We start from the raw sequence: 19,343 nt of genomic DNA, 5'->3' as shown, positions 1-19,343 counted from the left end.
CAGAGGGACAAAGAAGCTGCCAAGAGATGCCAGTCTGGACACCAGCCAGGAAATCTGAGATCAAGTCCCAGCTCCACAGCTCAGTAGGTATACACCTTGGGCCTTAGTTTACTTATTGTAAAATGGAGGTGACATCTGCTCTACCTGTCTCAAAGGTCCAGAAATGGGGAGAGGCTCTGAGAGGCAGTAGAAGTCAGCAATGTTTATTTTGCATATAAATCCTTTAAAACAAAACAAACAGGGTTTTAAAAAACCATTTCAATGAGTTGTAACAAAATGTCTTGCTTTACCAGAATGAATGAAAGACCATTGAAACATCACACAAACATGTCCACACTGCTACATACAAGGTAATAGTATGTAGGTAAATACAACTGAAATTTAAGTACTTTGTAAACCAATAGCAGCAAAACAAACGACTTTCATGAGAAGCTGGCATGCAACTACCAACTCTACTAACTTTAAGTATGGGCATCAAGGAGAACAGTTGTCCCCCTCATTGATCTTTGGCAACAAAACACACCAGAGGACAGGATGCTCTCCCACCAGCAATCATAAGCTCTGAGTGACAATGAGCATCAATGTGTTTATCCAGTTCAGCAGCACCCTGGAGAGAATCTATTTCCCACTGAATTGTCCTTTTAAAATTTGAAGGCATTAACCACGAGGGATGGATATTCGGGTCAGATGTATGCCAGAAATGAAGTCTAGAAAGTGGGGCACTGGCTTCAGGACCCTTGGAGCCAAGGTTAAATTTCAGTTTTAATGAGATTCACTTACTGCCTGCATCACCACCTGGGAAAATGCCACAGTGGGCTGTGAGGACAAGGGAGAGCACATCTAGAAACTGCAGAGTTCATAAGAGGATGTCTTATTATAATAACTACTGTAGTCATGGAGTGCTTTGCAGTTGACAAAGCTTAACCACCTGTTAACCTCTTTGACTAACCTCTTTGACTCTCATAAAAATCCTATAAAATTAGTACTATCGTTTTCTAGATTGTATAGTTGACAGGAAATTGCTGTCAGTTAATTCAGGTTGCGAGGTTCATCCCAGGTCTCACAGCTAGGGAGGCCCTGTGACTGCGATGCTGGGCTTCTCGTTGCCAACCTGCGCTCTTTATGACAAGCTATACTAGGGCCAACTGAAGGCAGCTTTATATTATTTTAAACTTAAAATATATATGTATACAAAAATCATTTATATGTAAGAAATACATATTTATATACAAAGAGTAATGTGTCTTTAATAAAACTGAAATAGACCGCTACCTCTTTCATCTAAAATTCAGTTCACTTATTTACTTAATATATATGCTAAAGATATAATAAATTCATTTCACAAGCATGCCTCATCTTTCAAAGTGCTTTTTAAGGCTTGAAACCAAATCTGAGCTGCAACCTAATATAGACACAGTTACCCACCAAGTGCTACAATTACATGCATAACGATTATATGCTTTTTACTTTTTTCCCCCCACACACAAAAAGAAAGCAGGCAATTTTTTTGTTATTACAATATGGAGTTTATCAAAGATGACCACCATTCACACAAGAGATTGTGAATCGGTCCTAGATTTTGGGAGCTATATGCTGAATTATTCATTGATAAGCAATGATATCTTATTAGTAGAAGATAATCTTGATCTGAATCCCCACAAATGACATCTTTCCTTTAATACTAATGATGTCTCCTATTTTTAAACATAACTGTATCTACCAGACCCTCAAACTTTTATGTTGAATCTACAGTTGTCTGTGAGACAGTCTGCAACTACATTTTGGGCCACTGCTCTAGCAACTAATTTTCTCAGAAATAAGCAATTTCTCAGCTCCAGCCATAAACGTGAAAGTTATTCCAGACTACCTTATAGCTACGAAGAAGAATGGGAATTACATTTCATATGGCATTTGTTTCAATGTCGTTCACATGACAGAATTTGTCTCATGAATGCAGTGCATTAGAACAGCTGCAACACTAACCTTCAAGTTAAGGTTTCTAGAAGGCTTTAATGTACTTTTATAAATAGAATGCTAGATATATATGGATTTTTCCACTCAGTATACCATTACAGGGCACAAAGAGAGCTGTAAATGACAATATTCCAAGTATTTAAGATAAACAGCAGTTGGACCTGAGAATTACAATTGTGTACAATACGTGATTGGTTTCAATGTTGCTTTAGTCTCTATCAGATAGCCCCAGAATGCTCAGCTCTCTCTAATCAAGACATGTTGCTTATTTACATTCTTTTATAACCTGAATAAACTACATGAAACAGATGGAAAGGCAAACTGGAATTCCATTTCAACATGTCCCTAGCCTTGAACTTGCCCAAGGAGTCTCCAGTGCCAGTCCTTACCCACTGTTCCCAAGCTGTGTGTAACAGAGAAGATGCAGAGCGTGTGCGCTTCTCATTAACCTTGTACACACCTCAAAATACACGCATACAAAAGCCCAAATACCTTGAAAAAGATAATCCCAAAGAATCCCAGTCAAACTTAAAAGTCCAAATTGTTTATCATAATGTATCTCTCTATTTTATCACTAAAATATCTAGTTGCATTTGTTTCTCTTATATAACATCCCAATTGAACTAGAAATTTTTCAGCAAGAAATTTCTAGAAAAGTCCTAGATTTGACATTCACATAGTAACTGATCTGGGGAGCACAACACTTGCTAACATTACTGAATTCATGGACAGAGGCAAAGATATGTCAATGGGCAGGGATCTGAAATGCTCCCTTTTGGGGATATGATTTTAATCTCATTTTCAATGATGCTTTTTTAGTCTACATATAATGGCACAAACCCATGTATCTGTGTTCATGGAAACGGTGCTAGACTTACATATTAGGGGGCTTCTCCTAAGCCACAAAGCGAATCAAACCTGCCATGCTTATCCAGCTCCACATTTGAGCTCTGCCCACTTGCTGCTGAGGCCATCCTATGCTGTGCTGTGCTCAGGTCTTCAGGCTCTCCTCAGTTATTAGAAGAAGATCAGCCGTCAGAAACAGGAATCCACCTGCTGGACTGATTGTATCTTACTCTCCAGCAAATTCACCTTCCACACTTCCACTCCATCTGCTCAAGCAACTGAGCTTTGATTCTGAACTCCTCTGAGAATACAAACTGCTTCCCTCTTTAGGCTGCGTCCAGCATCAAGAGCAGGGGCCGGGGCAGGGGGCTGAAAAGCAAGGCTGCTGTCCAATCTGCTGGGACCTTCCTGAAACCATGAGATTGCCCTAAGGAAGGTACTCCACGTGTGTGAAAACCCAGGTGGCAATGTCTTCTTACCTGATAGGGATAGTTGTACCAGCAGTGCCTTGTGTTCCACAACCAGGGGGTCTGAAAAAATGACAAAGAAACATATTTAACATGTTGCGGAAAAGAAGTAAGATAAAAGATGTTTACGACAGGTTCTTGCCCTCCAGTATCTAGGGATTTCAATAAACTACCTGTGTGAGAAATGAAGGACTTAAAACAATTAGGAATAGGATATGAAAGCAATTAGTATTCCATCATACATTCTCTCTGGGTAATCTTCTAAACTCAACTGGTAGTGTTTCAGGCTACTTCTGGGATGAAATCCTGGTTCCTGGTTGGTATTTTTTATACTTTGCTGGTCACATAAACACATTCCTGCTGTGTAACTGGTCTCAATAGCAGAGTCCTCCAGGGGTCTCACCAAGACCAGATGCAAATCATCAGTCTCACTATCATCCATAAACAATGCTGACAGTTGGTACAAAATACCCTGAAACTCCTCCAACCCAATGTTTACAAAGCAACATTGTTAATCAATTGTTTCACATCTTGATCAAGGTCAGTAACAGGCAGATATAACTTATTTCAACAGGACAGCGAAGACTAATTCCAGGCCTGAGGGAATTAACCCTCACGGTACACTCCATCCCAACAACTCATGGTCAAGGTCTTTTAAAGACAAAACAATCATTCTTAATTTGACAGCAGTCACTTGCCTTACAACATTGTAAAATCAGATAGAACATCTAAGGGTACACACAAATTCAAAACTTATAATAAGCAGGGGAGGGTCGGCACAGATTTAAACAGACTTTTGAACAATCCAGTAATACCAGCACACGCTTTCTCACATTTTTGTATTAACTTTGTAATTTTTTTGCATCCCTCCTCTACAGCTCTCAGCACTGTGTGGTATATATCTACACACATTTGACACGCATCTGTATAGCTCTTATTGAGAAACATAATCAATCTATCATTAATTCAATCCATGTGTGTGTTTGTGTATCTCAAAATAATAATATTGTCATTGAAAGATTAATGTTAGATATCTTTGTACTGACCTAACCTCCTTACCTTATCCCAGAAAAGAGCAAAAGCTGCTGCCGTCTGAAGCAGGACAATGTAGTTGCTCCCCTGAAAGCCATACAGGCGTCCTTTCACCCCGTCATCATCCTCAGCAGCCCTCCACTGATGAGGACGAGGAGGATAATAAGGATGATGATGTTATTAGCTAATATTTGTTGAGTCCTCTCTATATCTATACACCTTTTTTTAGAGTTTTCCTCCATAATCTCCAAGATCATTTAACCAATTAAAAAGTTGTTTCTCTTTAGACTGTCCCATATACTTTTAGAGGATCTTAATGTGAACTCATTTTATCCTTACAGTAGCTGGTGTTATTTGCCTCACTTTATAGATAGGTAAATGGAGGCCCTGAGTTAGTAAATAACTGCCCGGGTTAAATAGCTCAGCATTGCCAGAGCTGGAAACGAAACTCAGACTGTCTGCTCTCACATCCAAATGAAACCACTGTGCATCCTGCGTCTGCATCTGATAAAAACTGAACCAGGCCTCAGTTTAGGGAGCCACACTAAAGTAAAAAGTCATTCCACGCCCTAAACCTAAAAGTATTCAGGGATCTTTACATTCTCCTTTCAGTCAAACACTACTGATTGGCCTCCCTTCTTCCTGGTTTGGCCATTTGCTACCTGTTCAACACTGTATATATCAGGTAATCTCACCACACTTAACTTCCTGGGTGCAGAGGTGTACGTCTGTCTATCTCCTCTATTTCTTTTTTTAAGATTGGCCCCTGAGCTAACATCTGTGCCAATCTTTTTTCTTTTCTGTTTCCTTATTCTTCTCCCTAAAGCCCCCCAGGGCATAGTTGTATATTTTAGTTGTCTGTGCCTCTGGCTCTGCTATGTGGGATGACACTGCAGCATGGCCTGATGAGCAGTGCCATGTCCGCGTCCAGGATCCAAACCGTCGAAACCCTGGGCTGCCAAAGCGGAGCGCGCAAACTTAACGACTTGGCCACGGCGCCAGCCCCCTCCATTTCTCTCATCCATAACATCGATGTTCATGACTGCCTACCTTACAGGGCGACTGTGAGGCTCAAATGAGATAGTACATATAAAAATACTTTAGGGTCTTCCAAAGTTTAATATGTTGTTGTCTTAGAGTTATATAAACGACGTGTCCATTGGAGGAAGATATAAAAAATATAGAACCTAATAAAAATAAAAAATAACTTGAATTTTCATCACTATTAACATTTTAACACATAGCCCAATTTTTGACTTTTTTTCTATGTAATATATAAATGCAGATAGAAATAAATTTTTAAATACATACATACATGCATAAGTTTTAAACGTGGGCATGACACACCTAAATCTACTTTAAAGTAAAATATGAATGTTAGTTATTACTTTTCTCTCTGATAATGTTGTTTACTATCTCCACAATTAGCTGAAAGTCCCTGAGGGAAAGGCATGTCTTACACATTTATCCTCCCAGCATCGTCACCCAAGTTGACAGTTCAGCATTCATTTACTGAACGCTAATGAAAAGGAATACAGAATTAAATGCAAGGCCTATGACAAATCTTGTAGTATTTTTCTGCATTTATCAGTCCCAAGTCCACAGGGCATGGATGTGCTTGCCTCTAAAGATGCAGCAAGAATCTCTTCCACTGCGGCCATCCATTCCAGTCACAGCCAGGAGAACAAAGGTACAACTCCCAGTGACTCTGAAAAATCCATTATTTAGAGCGTTCCTTCCTCTGTGAGTTTCTTGGCTGACTAGTTTTCTTCTAACACCCAGCTTTCTCCTGTGTGCAGTAGATGTCCAGTACCTGGACCTGCTGCTATTACATGCTGATACCTGAGTGACCTGCAGAAACAGTGGATGAGTCTTTGTCTCTCAGGGGGCACCTGCTCACTTGAAGCAGGAGCAAAGGCCTGGACATGGCGAATTTGATGGAGTTACCAGGGCCCTAGCCCAGCCAGAAGCTTATTTGCCAAACGTTTTCATAACAAGTTCTTTCACATACACTGTATGTTCACATAAACCTCTCACACTGACAAGATCAGGTACTAACATCCCCTTCTAAATGTGGATACTACATTTTTCTAGGATCTCATGTTATACACTCCCCTCCCCAAACCCTAAGAGACAGGTAGAACAAATATCTTTCTCAATTTACAGATTAGAAAACTTAAGCCCATGAGAAGGTGATTCTCCTAATTTTTTATAGCTCAACACTGGCATATGAATCTGGACTAGCTGCTTATAATTTAATACATTAGTGATAACTTCTTTAATTTGAATTGATACCATGAAGCTATCTTTTTAAAATCAATTTCATTTATCAATTTTTCCAGGTATCTTTTTCAGAATTATTTCCACATTCATTTGATCAAAATCTGTGTATTCCATCACAAAAATTAAAGGATAGAAACATAATTAAGAACATAAAAAGCTGAAATGCTTAGACGTCAAAAAAGAACAATGGTGCAATTAAAAAACTACACTGAAAACCCTCACTTTAGAAGGGTGGGCCTATCATCTTCCTGAAAAAAGATAAATTCTGTACCTAACATAGTGTGTGGTGATTTATTCAAGCACATTTTCTGGAAATAGATACGTATTTTTCACAGGGCATCACAATATCAGGAATGTTGTCAAGATCGGAAAATCTAAAAGTCCAAGAATTCTCAAATCTTGTCATTCCAGTAACTTAAGACTCACATTATTCCCCATCACAATTAAATAATGTTATGAAGTACTTTACATAATAAAAAAAAATTTTTAATTTAATTTTTCTTAAAGTATTTTATACATATTATCTCATTTAATTCTCACAACATTGTAAATGCTCCAGATAACATAGCCAGCAGATGCCATAAAAGAGAACTTGCAGGCGCAGAGCTTCCTAAACTACTAAAATGCAGGCTGTGATTCAATAGGTCTGGCTTAGGGCTGAGATTCTACGTTTTTAACAAGCTTCCAGGGGATGCTGATGCTGATGCTGTTGGAGCTTGGACCATACTTTGAGTAGTAAGGTGCTGGGGAAGAGTTAGAAGGGTGATCTCATCTTCTTGGTCTTAACCATGTATAAGGCACCTGGCCAAGCCCTTTGTTGCAATATTCTACAGTTCAATGTTAGAGGAATGAATTAAGGCATTATTTCCAATCTTTATAATAACAATTTGAGGCAGAAATTGCTAGTAAAACAATATTTAGCAAGAGACAATGCTTCTCAACCAACTCTCCTGTTTCATATAACCACACATCTAAGCTCTGGTGGAAGGGATGTGAGCAGAAGTTACGTGTGCCACTTTGGGATGGTGCCCCTAAAAGTACATGTGAATGAGCTCCTCTAGCCCTTTCTCCATTCCCTTCAGAGTGAGATAACGAAAACTGGAGCAGTCACCCTTGACCCTGAGATCAAAGTTTCTATTGAGGTTGGTGTCAGAGGCCTCCTATCAGCCTTGGTCTGCTTACCTCTGGATTATATCTATGAAATATGTAAATTTCTATCATTTCTCTCATATCTAAACTACTGTGATGTCTTTCTTTAAACTATGTATATAATTACATAGCCTGTATTCTCACTAATACAATCATCAAGGTAAGTATCATTAATTATTTTATAGACATATAAGCAATCTCAAAGAGGCAGCATAATTAATTGAAGATTACTCAGCTGGTAAGTAGAAAATCTGGGATTTGAACCCAGGCCAGCCAGATTCCTCCACTATACCTTCCCCAGGGTACCCTGGGTGTGCAAAGAATGGATAATAGAAGAAAAATATCATGGATATTTGTTATTGATTACCCAAAATGAATTATTACATAAAAAAATTGAACTTTGGGGTTAGAAAGGACCTCCAAACTCTGTTTAATCTATAAAAGAGTGCAGATGGCTATCCATGCCTCTCACTGTCAAAGAGCTCCATGGTTACCAGTCACTGACCAGACCCCTTAGGCCTACTTCCTGCTTTTTTTCTTCATCAACAGAGATTATAGCAACTATTTCTGTTGTTTTGGCATCTGCTACGGACTGAACTGTGTCCCATGGAAGGCTTCTGTGGCTCTTCTTACCCTGAGCAAACCCAAACTTAGCACCAGGATGGAGATCAGGCATGCTGCTGGGGGTCGCCCTGTAGGCCTCATTCAAATTTTGACCATCTGCATTAGACTGGAATGCTACGTATTCTACGATTTTTTTAAAAAGAGAAAGTAGAGAAGTCTTTTTAAGTGTCAGTAAATCTGCTCTTTTATCAGGTTTCTTCTTTTATCAGCTGTTCTGTAGAGGTTTCATTGTGAACAGAAGTAACAAAAATAGATCAGCTCTGATCATTTCACTTTACCATCTGGAAAAAGATGGGTTTGGTCTTATTTTTTTTAAGTTCCAATAGACATACTTCTTAAAAATAATAGTTTAAAAAACATCTACCTTTCAGTTTCCATGCCACCTATCATGACAATGGGTGAGTCATCAGAAATCAAGGAGATTTTGTCCAAGCCCATTGAATGTACAACCCTAATGTAAACTATGGACTCTGGGGATTATGATGTATCAATGTAGGGTCACCAACTGTAACAAATGTACCGCTCTGGGGGAGGATGTTGATGATGGGAGAAGCTATGTATGTGTGGGGGCAGGGGATAGATGAGAAACTCTGTACCTGATCCTCAATTTTGTTGTGAACATAAAACAGCTCTAAAAAAAAAAACAAAATTAAAAAAAAAATGAAAGCAACTAGGCTACTTCAGATAACTGAGCTTACGAAGTCACTGTAAGCTAAAGGAATAATGGAGCTTGAAGCAAAAGACCAGCGAAAAGGATGCTCAGTTAACCAGGCAAGTGTTAAATGATTAAATCGAAATATAAATACACAGATATAAATACTATCTCCTAAGAATCAGTAGGTACCTGTAACTGATGAATAGTAGTTTCTCTGAATTAATAACTATTTTGATTTAACAAAAGAACGTGAATCATATAAAGTATTAAAGACATTTTGTTGCCTCATCAAAGATGTGAAAAATATGTGGGTCTTTACCCGGAGTTAGCATCTTAGAGGCAAAATTTCATCTTTTGCTATTTCCATCCAAACTCCTACATCACTTTCACACAGTCCAGCTGAAACAGTTAACAGTCAAGGAATACAATCTAAGAGACACGCTGGCCTCTGCATAGTTTAAGTATGAAAGAGATAGAGCCTTGGATTATGTTTTAAAATACCAGAAAGCTAGATCCCTGAACTACTCAGAAACTACTTTCACTGAAACTACCTTGAAAACACTTTCACTGAGTTATATTGAAATCTTATACCTTTGGCTTATATTGAGGATTTATTGTAAGACATAAACATGAGAAAAATGCTTCCATGTCTGCAACGAATTTATATTGGAAAGGTTACTGCTAGGTTACCCTAAGTTGAATGTCTAAGTTCCACATGATATTTTTCCTTTTAAATTTAGTTCAAAGGGAAAAAAAATACTCCCTTTCTGGGGATGTTTAGCATGCTTCCTCTTACCAAGTGAGAAGGATGTTACCCATTATCTTTTTACCTTGGGTTTGAGGAGCTGAGATCTAATTCTAAACTCAGTCACAGCAACTGTGATTATCTCAACATCTTTGCTTATTTCCCCTTTTGTGTGTAATTTTTATGTTAATATCTAGATCAACAATGTTATATAAACATTGCAAATTCTTTTTAGAAACATTCAACTGTATGATTTCAATGAATGAATATAAATCAAATCCATTCAAAATGATAATCTACAGTTTCAATTTAATACACATTATAAAATAACTCAGAATGCAAAGGAATATTTCATGCTTTGTGAGTTTAAAAATTGATAAATAAACTGTGTTTAGGATGCAAAGAACGAAGCCAGAAGTCTCTCAGCCTGAAGATGCTGCTGGTCAGTGGTGAGCAGTCTAGCGTGCTCCCTAGAATGCAAGACGTCCCCTTTTCCTCCTTTCCTGGGTCAGTAGACATGTGACTGTGAATCTACAAAGCAGAGTGGTGACCCCTCCCTAGAGGCCCCTGGCATCTGCGTTAGCTTTGAAAGCTCTCGTGATGTGCAAATGTAATTTGGACTTGACCTCGAGGCATTATATAAAAATAGCAGCCTTTCATATTGATGAGGCTTTAAAAAAGATGCCGGTCCTTTAGACCTGGTCAAGCATGTGCCTTCAGTACATTCAGCAATCAATTTAGAAAGTAATTTGCAGATCTGCCAAGCATACATAAATAGAAGAAGTTCCTTGGAGATGGGCCCTGAGGTCACAGGGTCTCTATGAGGGCTTAATCATAGAAACAAAGAGAAAAGAAATGTGAGTGGCATTTCCATGCTTTCTAAAACCTTCCAGCCAGTGGTTCTCAACTTTTTCTGCCTCTGCTCAACTGAGGGACTCCACACACATCTAACAGTAACTGTGGCTATGATTCTCAAGGGTCTGTGGAACAGGAAGCTTAAAAACCCCTCTCTCCCATCAACTCGAACACGGACTCTCCTCTAAGCCCAGTGAGAATCACTGCAAAGCAGAATGGACAGATCAGTTCCAAGTTTGGTATAGAAATTCGTGATAAAGGAACCAGATCAAAGAAAGAGAAGACGATGAAAGAAAATGAGGTGGAAAGATTTAGAGGGAGGAGGAAATGGTGAGAATGTCAACATACGGGGAGAGAGATGTGTAGAGAGAGAGACAGTCTGGTGCAGAATTTGGGAACGAAGCCAATGAGAGTGGTATAAAGAAGCACAAAATTAGCCAAAAGATAAGTTAAGGAAACTACAACATATGACAAAGGAGTAATATCTCTAATATGTAAAGAACCCATAAAAATTGATTAAAATATTTAAATACCCAATGAGAAAAATGGGGAGAAGATATAAACAGGCAACACATTAAATAAAAATATATGTGATCAAAAATACGTAAAAATTACAGGCTAAAAGCGGACAGAATTTATTTACCTAAGTCTGGAAATATCTAAAGATGTTAATACCCAGGGGACAGCAGTATATAGGAAAATCAACACTCTGCAAATTGGAATAACCTTTCTAAAGAGTAATTTCAGGGACTGGCCTAGTGTCATAGTGGTTAAGTTCTTGTGCTCTGCTTCAGTGGCCCAGGGTTCTCAGGTTCAGACCCCAGATGCAGACCTACACACGGCTCATCAAGCCATGCTGTGGGGGCATCTCACATACAAAACAGAGGAAGACTGGCATAGATGTTAGCTGAGGGCCAATCTTCTTCACCCCCGCCAAAAAAAGAGAGTAATTCAGTCTTTAAAATCTGCATATCCTTTGATCCAGGATTTACTGTAAAAAATTTAGTTAGACCCATATATAAAGGCATTTGTACATGGATTTCCATTACAATTTTTTCTAGTAATGAGAAATTGAAATAAATTTAATTGTTCAATAATATGACATTGGCGTGTTTTTAATTGCGATTCTGTGAGAGCTGACTCTGAGATGAGGACGTGAGCACAGGCTGTTTGAGAGGTGATCCCAGGAAACAGAACTGGAAAAATGGAGAAAGTGAGATAGATGAGGGAGAAAATCCAATACCGTTTTCAGGAACGAGCTAGTTACTGCTGCAGGCAACTGCATCTAGATTCCACAGCGGACCTCTGCAGAATTATGTAGCATGTATCTCCTAACTGTCCCAACACAGAACCCGGGGGCTGGGCATTTATCCACCAACTCCCATCCTCCATTGGTTGAAGTGCCAGTATTGACTCCAACTTTCTAGGTTGTACCTTCCTGTGTCTAGGTGACCTTTGCAGCTTTGGAGGAAGCAGAGCAGAGATATGGCACAGCTTGCAACTGACATGAGACACTGTCAAAGGTGCATGGAATGGTCCTCCATAGCTGTGCTAATATCAGATAGGCTAAGGGATATAACAATTATATTCACACTTCAAGTTAAAATCAGACTACAAGCAGAATATACAGAGTACTTAAAGTTTAAAATAGATAAAGTAGACACACACACTCACATAGACAAACACATGAAATATGCCTGGCAGGATATTTACAAAAAGTTACTTAGTAATTATCTCTGGATAATGATTATCTTGGGTGATTTATACTTTTTGTTTAATGTTTGTATATCAGTATTAAATTACGCAAGTAATTGTAGTTATAATTTTCCTGCAAAGAATAGGTCTTACTTGAATAATAAAAAGAACCAAGTTCATGTTCTTTTAACAGGTCTCATTAAAAAAACCCACATTTGCTCTATATTTATAAGCAACATTAACAGTATGTACAGTATATTAACATCTTCAAATTATTCAATAATTCCAATTACCTTTAAACTAAAAGCTAGTATAGGAAATAGCCGCCTTTGGAGTATTTACATGTTGACAGTGATATTTCAAGTATAAACAAATCATTAATAATTTAATTCTAAACTCTCAATTAAGAGAAAGTAGAATGGAGAAAATAACAAAATGAGTGGATAACAGAATAAACTTTGCATTCATTACAGTGATGATCGATCATTTTGCCAGCCACTCCAGCTACTCTCACTTTGAAGAGCACCATCAACTTCTTCCTTACCACCTCTAAACCACTTTGCCTAGGCCCTAATATCTTTGTGCTAATATTATTGCACCCTCCCCATTCACTCACTCTTTCAAGTATCTATTGAGTGGCTACCATGAATCAGGTACTCGACTAGGCATGAAGACACAATAGACAAATTCTCCATTCTCAGGGTACTTACCATCTTCTGGGTAACCAAAATAGTTACATGGCAGGCCATAGCAGGGGTAAACACAGGATGCGGAGCAGTAGTACATAAAAAGACACCCAGCTTAGTCTTGGAGGGTGAGGTGGGAGGGGAAGGGTCCACTAGGAAGTGCCATAGTAATTGAAGTCAGAAGGACAACAGAAGATAGTTGTAGAGGGAAAAAGAGGAACTGCCAGATGGAAGGAAAAACATGGACTTCATTATCTTTTAGGAACCATTTCCAATGACATCATTTTCCTAACCATCTCTTTCCTTGCATTAGTCTCCAAAGGATTAAAAAAAACCTGTAAAGCCTCCTTCTCATTTCCAACTGAGAAGGTACAATGCCTCTGCCTGGCTGTCCTGACTCCAGCTGGGTTGGCTGTCCACTGTGGCCGTGCAAGATGAAGTCCATTCTTCCCAAGAAGTACCCCCTGCTCTCTCCAGGCCAAGCCCCTTGCCATGTATGTTCCATTGATCCCCATCATCATGCCCTAAATACTCAGGCACCTTGTCTGGAATGCTATCTCTACCCCTCTGCCTTGCTACCTCCTCATCAATCTTTCATGTGTTAGCTTTTTGGTGTCCTACCTTCAGAAATCGTTTTGCACTGCCTTTTGTGGGTCTTCCTCTCACTGAACTCCAGCTTCTTGGAAAAATGTGTAGTCCGTAAATTAGTTCTCAATGTTTAAAAAGTGCCTATTAGGTGTCCCTGTGGTTTTACATTCTTTGGTATTGATTTTCCTAACCAATTGTCAACTTTCAAGGAAGAGTTCTAAGCACATAGAAGGCAGCAGGATATACGTTATTGCTCATAAATAAGAACAATGGATCAGCAGAAAGAGGCAAGTGATGAAAAAGTAAACTCATGATTATTGGGCCCCTTCTTGATGTCAGCACAATGCTAGACCCACTTGTCATTTCCTTCATTGCTGTGTGAGATGCTCATTGTTAACCTTGCAAATACTATAAAGAAAATAGACCATGGCATTGGAGGCCCAGAATTCAAGCTTCTTTCAATCATGTGAGTCATTAATCTCCCTGCACAATATTTTCAAATCAAATAGCTGCTTTTCATGAATAAAATACAGTTTCATCAAATAGGAAGAGAGCAAAAGTGGGAGCTGAAGCCAGATGAGAGAGAAAAGGGAGAATTCTATTTTAAGATCCCCTGATAGACACATCCGGATGCATAAAGAGAGTCTTCATTTTTAATCCTATGAAAACATGAATTACTCCAAGGAGTTGGGCTGCATACTGCTGTTCCGATTCACAACTAACACAAAAGGTCTGTCTGAAGGGTTTTGTGTGTTCCTCACAGGGATTCATGCAGGTTTCTGGTGTCACGCAACCTTCTAAAGGCTACCTGCCCCCATCAGGAATGGAGAGCTAGTAACAAAAGTGTAATTACCGTATATAGAGAGGTCTCTCATTCCTATCTTTAGCACTTATTCAGGACAGAGAGAAACAATAATACGACAGCAGAGAAAATGTGAAAAAATAAAATAGCGAACTAAACAATGAAATGTGAGTGAAAACTTGGCTGTTTATTTTTCTCAAATAGGTTTCTTATTCTGAATTGAGTATTTGTAGACATTGTCTTGAAAATGAACAAAGTGAGCCTTTCACTACAAGAAAATCAAATGATAGTATTTGTTGCCAGTGATATAATTCAAGCATTCAAGCAAATATTTGTATTTCGGAAAATATATATAGGCTACTATACACCCAACAGCTTCCTAGTCATTAAAAACTATTCTGAGGAGATAAGTGAGAACATTAACAAATATGGTCTTGATATATATAATGACGTGTTAACATTTGCAAAGTCTATATAACTTGGTGAACCAACAATTTCCAAATGACCAACGCATGATGTTAAAAAATCACACATGGGTGAACAGTCCATTCGAAGGGAAAGAGATGAGTGGATATTAATGTAACTGGTGCAGAAAGTTCGCTGACATTAAACAAATGACTTCTTGTCAAGTTTTGGTGTAGTATCAAAGAAGAACAGCTACAGTTTTCTGGAAAACGCTATTAAGATATCTCTGCCTTTTCCAGCTAAAGACCTTTGCCAGGCCAGATTTTCTTCTTATACTTCAACCAAAGAAGACACATCGTAACAGAATGAATGTAGAAGTGGGAATGAGAATCCAGCTCTCCTCTACTAACCATATATTAGAGAGAACTATAAAAATTTCTAATTTTTTTCTTAGAAAATATTTCTCTTAAAATGTTATTTATGTAACTTATAATGATTTATTCTTCTTATTTTTTTTAAAGATTTTATTTTTTTTTCCTTTTTCTCCCCAAAGCCCCCTGGTACATAGTTGTATATTCTTTGTTGTGGATCCTTCTAGTTGTGGCATGTGGGATGCTGCCTCAGCTTGGTTTGATGAGCAGTGCCATGTCCACGCCCAGGATTCGAACCAACGAAACACTGGGCCACCTGCAGCGGAGCGCGTGAACTTAACCACTCAGCCACGGGGCCAGCCCCGATTTATTCTTATTTTTAAATAAATTAATAAATATTTTAAAAATTTATCAAAGTTCTAATACAATAGATAGCAATACACATAACTAATAAAAACAAAAGCTCTTAACAATCCTGTATAATTGTTACAAGTATAAAGGGGTCCCTGAAACCAAAGAGTTTGAGAACTACTGTGCAAAGGACAGTAAATCAACAAAATGAAAAGTACCATGTGTCTGGAGATGGTGGAGCAGAGCTGCCCTACTGGCCTAAGCCAGTCACACTGCAGGTGTTACATGAAGGAGAAATGAACTTCTTTTTCTATAAGCTACTATGCTGCTAGGTCTCTTTGCTACATGACTGCTGCAGCTTAGCCTTCATCCTGACCTATCAAAACACATAAGCCAACAGATACACAAACTGGGAAAAGCCCTGGTTCTCAAGGATGGGTTCCTTTAAATCTATCCACTGAATATCAGCATGTGCCATATGACATAAACTGCACCTGATACTCAATTTGATGCATCCCCTCCTCTACCCTTCCCAGCCCTTAACATACACCAAAATTAGTCCCAAGAATCCAAAATCTATAAAGTTGGATCGGTTGAGTAGTGTAAGACTCTTTTTGTCAAGGTGGCGATATATGATGTTGATACTCCATAGAGGTACGAAGAGAATAAGGGTTGACCTTTGAGACAAGACAGCCTAAGACACCTTCAGGATTTACACAAGTTATCAAAATTTTTTTCAGTTTTTCTCTTAGGAAGATCAGCCCTGAGCTAACATCTGTCGCAAATCCTCCTCTTTTTGCTGAGGAAGATTGGCCTTGAGCTAACATCTGTGCTTATCTTCCTTTACTTTACATGTGGGACACCTGTCACAGCATGGCTTGATAAGCAGTGTGCAGGTCTGCACCCAGGATCCGAACCGGAGAACCCCGGGCCACCAAAGTGGAGCATGTGGACTTAACCACTACACCACTGGGCCAGCCCCAAGGCATCAATTTTTTTGAAACGAATTTACTTTAAGCTAAGATCTGTCTACTTAAAAATCACCTTCCTGAGAACATTTAAAAGAAATTATGTAAGAAAAGGGTGAAAAGCCATAGCTTGCTCTCTCTCTTTTAGAAATATTGGGCATTTTAGGCTTGATTTTTCTTATGCAGAAAATTTGGCTTGCTTTTTAATATGTTATCTTGTCACCATGCCTGTGTACTATATCTGAAAACCTATAAGTAACAGTCCACATTATAGAGATCATGCATCCAAACATATTAAGTATAAATAGTTCTATGTTTCCCGAACTCCTAAAGTGCCAATAATCTTCTGTCTATATACGGTCATATACGGTTATGGAAGACATGTATTTTACATGAATGAATATGTTAGAAGAAAAAATTGTATTGTGCTATCATTATTTAAGAATGCTGCAGGAAAATACAATATTCACACTTGTAAAGCAGCCAAATACCTGTAACGTTCAATTATATTAATAGAGAATACCACTTTTATGAAATGCAGGGGAATCCACAAGTAGAGAAATAAAAGCTCCTTAATTTCCAAATCCCTGAAATTACTGAAAGAGCACATGACAGGGAAGAGACAAGCAGAGAGGACACAGAAGCCCCCTTGTCAGACCTCAGTCTGCCGTTAACCAGCTGTGTGACATTGGGAAAGTCAATTTACCCATCTGCTTGCTCATGGGTGAAAGCTGGAGCTGGACTGTGTAATTTCTATGATCCCTTCAAACCCTAAACTTCACCACCGTCTTTGCCACTGTTTTTTCTCCCAAAACACAAAATCTTGGTTTGCCATGCTCTGATCATATTGCAGATTCTGACACCCCACAAACAGAAATCCAACATCAGAGGGAGACCCTTCTTTTTCTTCTTTTTGAAAGGATTCCAGTTGTTCACTGCAATTTCAATTGTTTGAATCACTGACAAAATTAAGTCACTCTTATTAAACACAATCAGAGCATTATTAGTTATCAGTATAATAAAAGGCTCATTTTGCCCAATTTTATAATGTTTGAGTAAAAGTCATAAAGTGAGTTATTGCTTTCCAATGGGTCCTCTATCTGTGAGGCTCAAGGTTTATATTATGTTTGGTATTGAAGATTAAAATTTTCTAAATTAAACACTGATGAAAATTTGATGATGATATTTCAATTTAAGAAAATAATTACCCCTTTTTCTTACATCCACCTTCATATATTAAAATTCAGAAGAGAACCTGTAATTCAGTTTACCATTACTCAATACTAATAGGACAAATGATCAAACTATACCCTTTAAATGAGTAGGACATCCTTATGTATTATTTATCTTTTAATTAGGATAGAGAAATTATGCTTTCAGTTGCTGAGTTAATTACAAAGAAGGAATTGATCTTTATGCAGTTAAGTTTTGATCACCATTTTCTGATTTTAATCAAGCCTGTCTTCCTGACTTCCCAGCTTCTGATCTTCCAAAACTGTGTAATCATTTTTTGGGGGAGGGGAAGCTGCAAGATCTAAGTAGGATAGATTAATGCAACTGAATTATATCAAGGGGCTGAACCAGCAGTAGAGAAGTGGTTTGCTGAATATCAGATAAAGCTTTCCTCTCCATGAATCAAGAGAGTTTTTAAAATCAATGAGAACAGAAAGGCTGGTGATTAATGAAATTGGCATGATATCGAAAATGTAATCTTAAATTATCTATTTATCTGAAAGCAAAAACAAGACTGCCAAGTAGCCACAGTATATCACTGACCAACCATTCTAGGCAATAGAACCAGGTTCCTTTTTATCTTCTGTTGTGTTTTTGAAATGCTTCTTTGTTTTGTTTACCTCAACGACCTGATGAATTTCTGAGTTCACTAAAGTCTACACTATTAACCCATCAACGTTTACTTTCCTGCTTTGTTTTGGTTCATGCTCTCATGGGGTTATATTCATTACCTGCCAAACACCTGATTCTCCAGGCATATACACTATCAATTACAGAACTCGCCTGTGCAAACAAGTGAGAAACAAGGTTATTTATTTTACCAGAAATTGGCAATGCAGAAAAAGGCCATGAAGTTGAACTAAGCTGGAGTTTCCAGTTTCCAGTCTAAGGTATACAAATGACTTCATGGCTTCAGTTTACACTTCCAGGGACTATGACACAGAAAACGAGCATGAGGTTATCTTTAAATAGGAAACAGCCACAGATAATGACATTTTATTTGCTCCAATACAAATGACTTTATTAATTGAGCTGAGAAAACACACTATTCTGTTATTATTGGGAAGCATTATCTAGAAGACTCACATCAAGCTAAGGTGTAATCATCCCTTAATAGATGCATCATTGAGTTAAATGACAATGGTATTTTAGCCCTTCAATTAAGAGTTTCTATGATACTCTGATTGAAGGGGGTTTGCCACTATAAATATATTTCCAATTTCATAGGGTATCTCATTTTGGAGTGTTTAAATATTACCAGTGACCAATTCTATAAATACATGTTTTATAATATAAACTGAGTGAGAACCCATCAGTTAACCTCCTGATTCTAGAACATACATTCTGAAAAAATTGCCTCGTTTTCATATACCATTGGTCACAAATAGAAATAACACATATATTTTACCTAACAGTATTACAACAGGATTATATTATACATAGTTACTCTTCCAGTGAACAAAATTTAATCCAAGACAGAAACAGTAACATCAAACTGTTTTATAATGGGACTGATTGTAATTTTGTCCCTGGAAAAACTAAGAGGATACCCAAGGAGGGGAAAACTACAGTTATTCAAATAGGAAGTAATCAAAAACTGTCTAAATGTGGCGA

General features: G+C 38.1%; 1 protein-coding gene across 5 annotated transcripts in view; it reads right to left on the bottom strand.

Annotated features, from left to right (window-relative positions):
• Nucleotides 1-19,343, bottom strand: part of CERS6 (ceramide synthase 6) — a 303,793-nt gene that overhangs the window by 74,761 nt on the left and 209,689 nt on the right. For all 5 annotated transcript variants that reach the window (XM_001497253.6, NM_001301183.2, XM_070240590.1 and 2 more), the window contains 1 exon segment: nucleotides 3,300-3,350. In XM_001497253.6, coding sequence (XP_001497303.1) covers nucleotides 3,300-3,350 — 51 coding nt within the window.

Source organism: Equus caballus, chromosome 18, assembly GCF_041296265.1.
Source record: "Equus caballus isolate H_3958 breed thoroughbred chromosome 18, TB-T2T, whole genome shotgun sequence".
NCBI classification, from domain to species: domain Eukaryota; kingdom Metazoa; phylum Chordata; class Mammalia; order Perissodactyla; family Equidae; genus Equus; species Equus caballus.
Note: the sequence above shows the minus strand (reverse complement) of the source record. Positions and strands in the feature narration are given on the sequence as shown.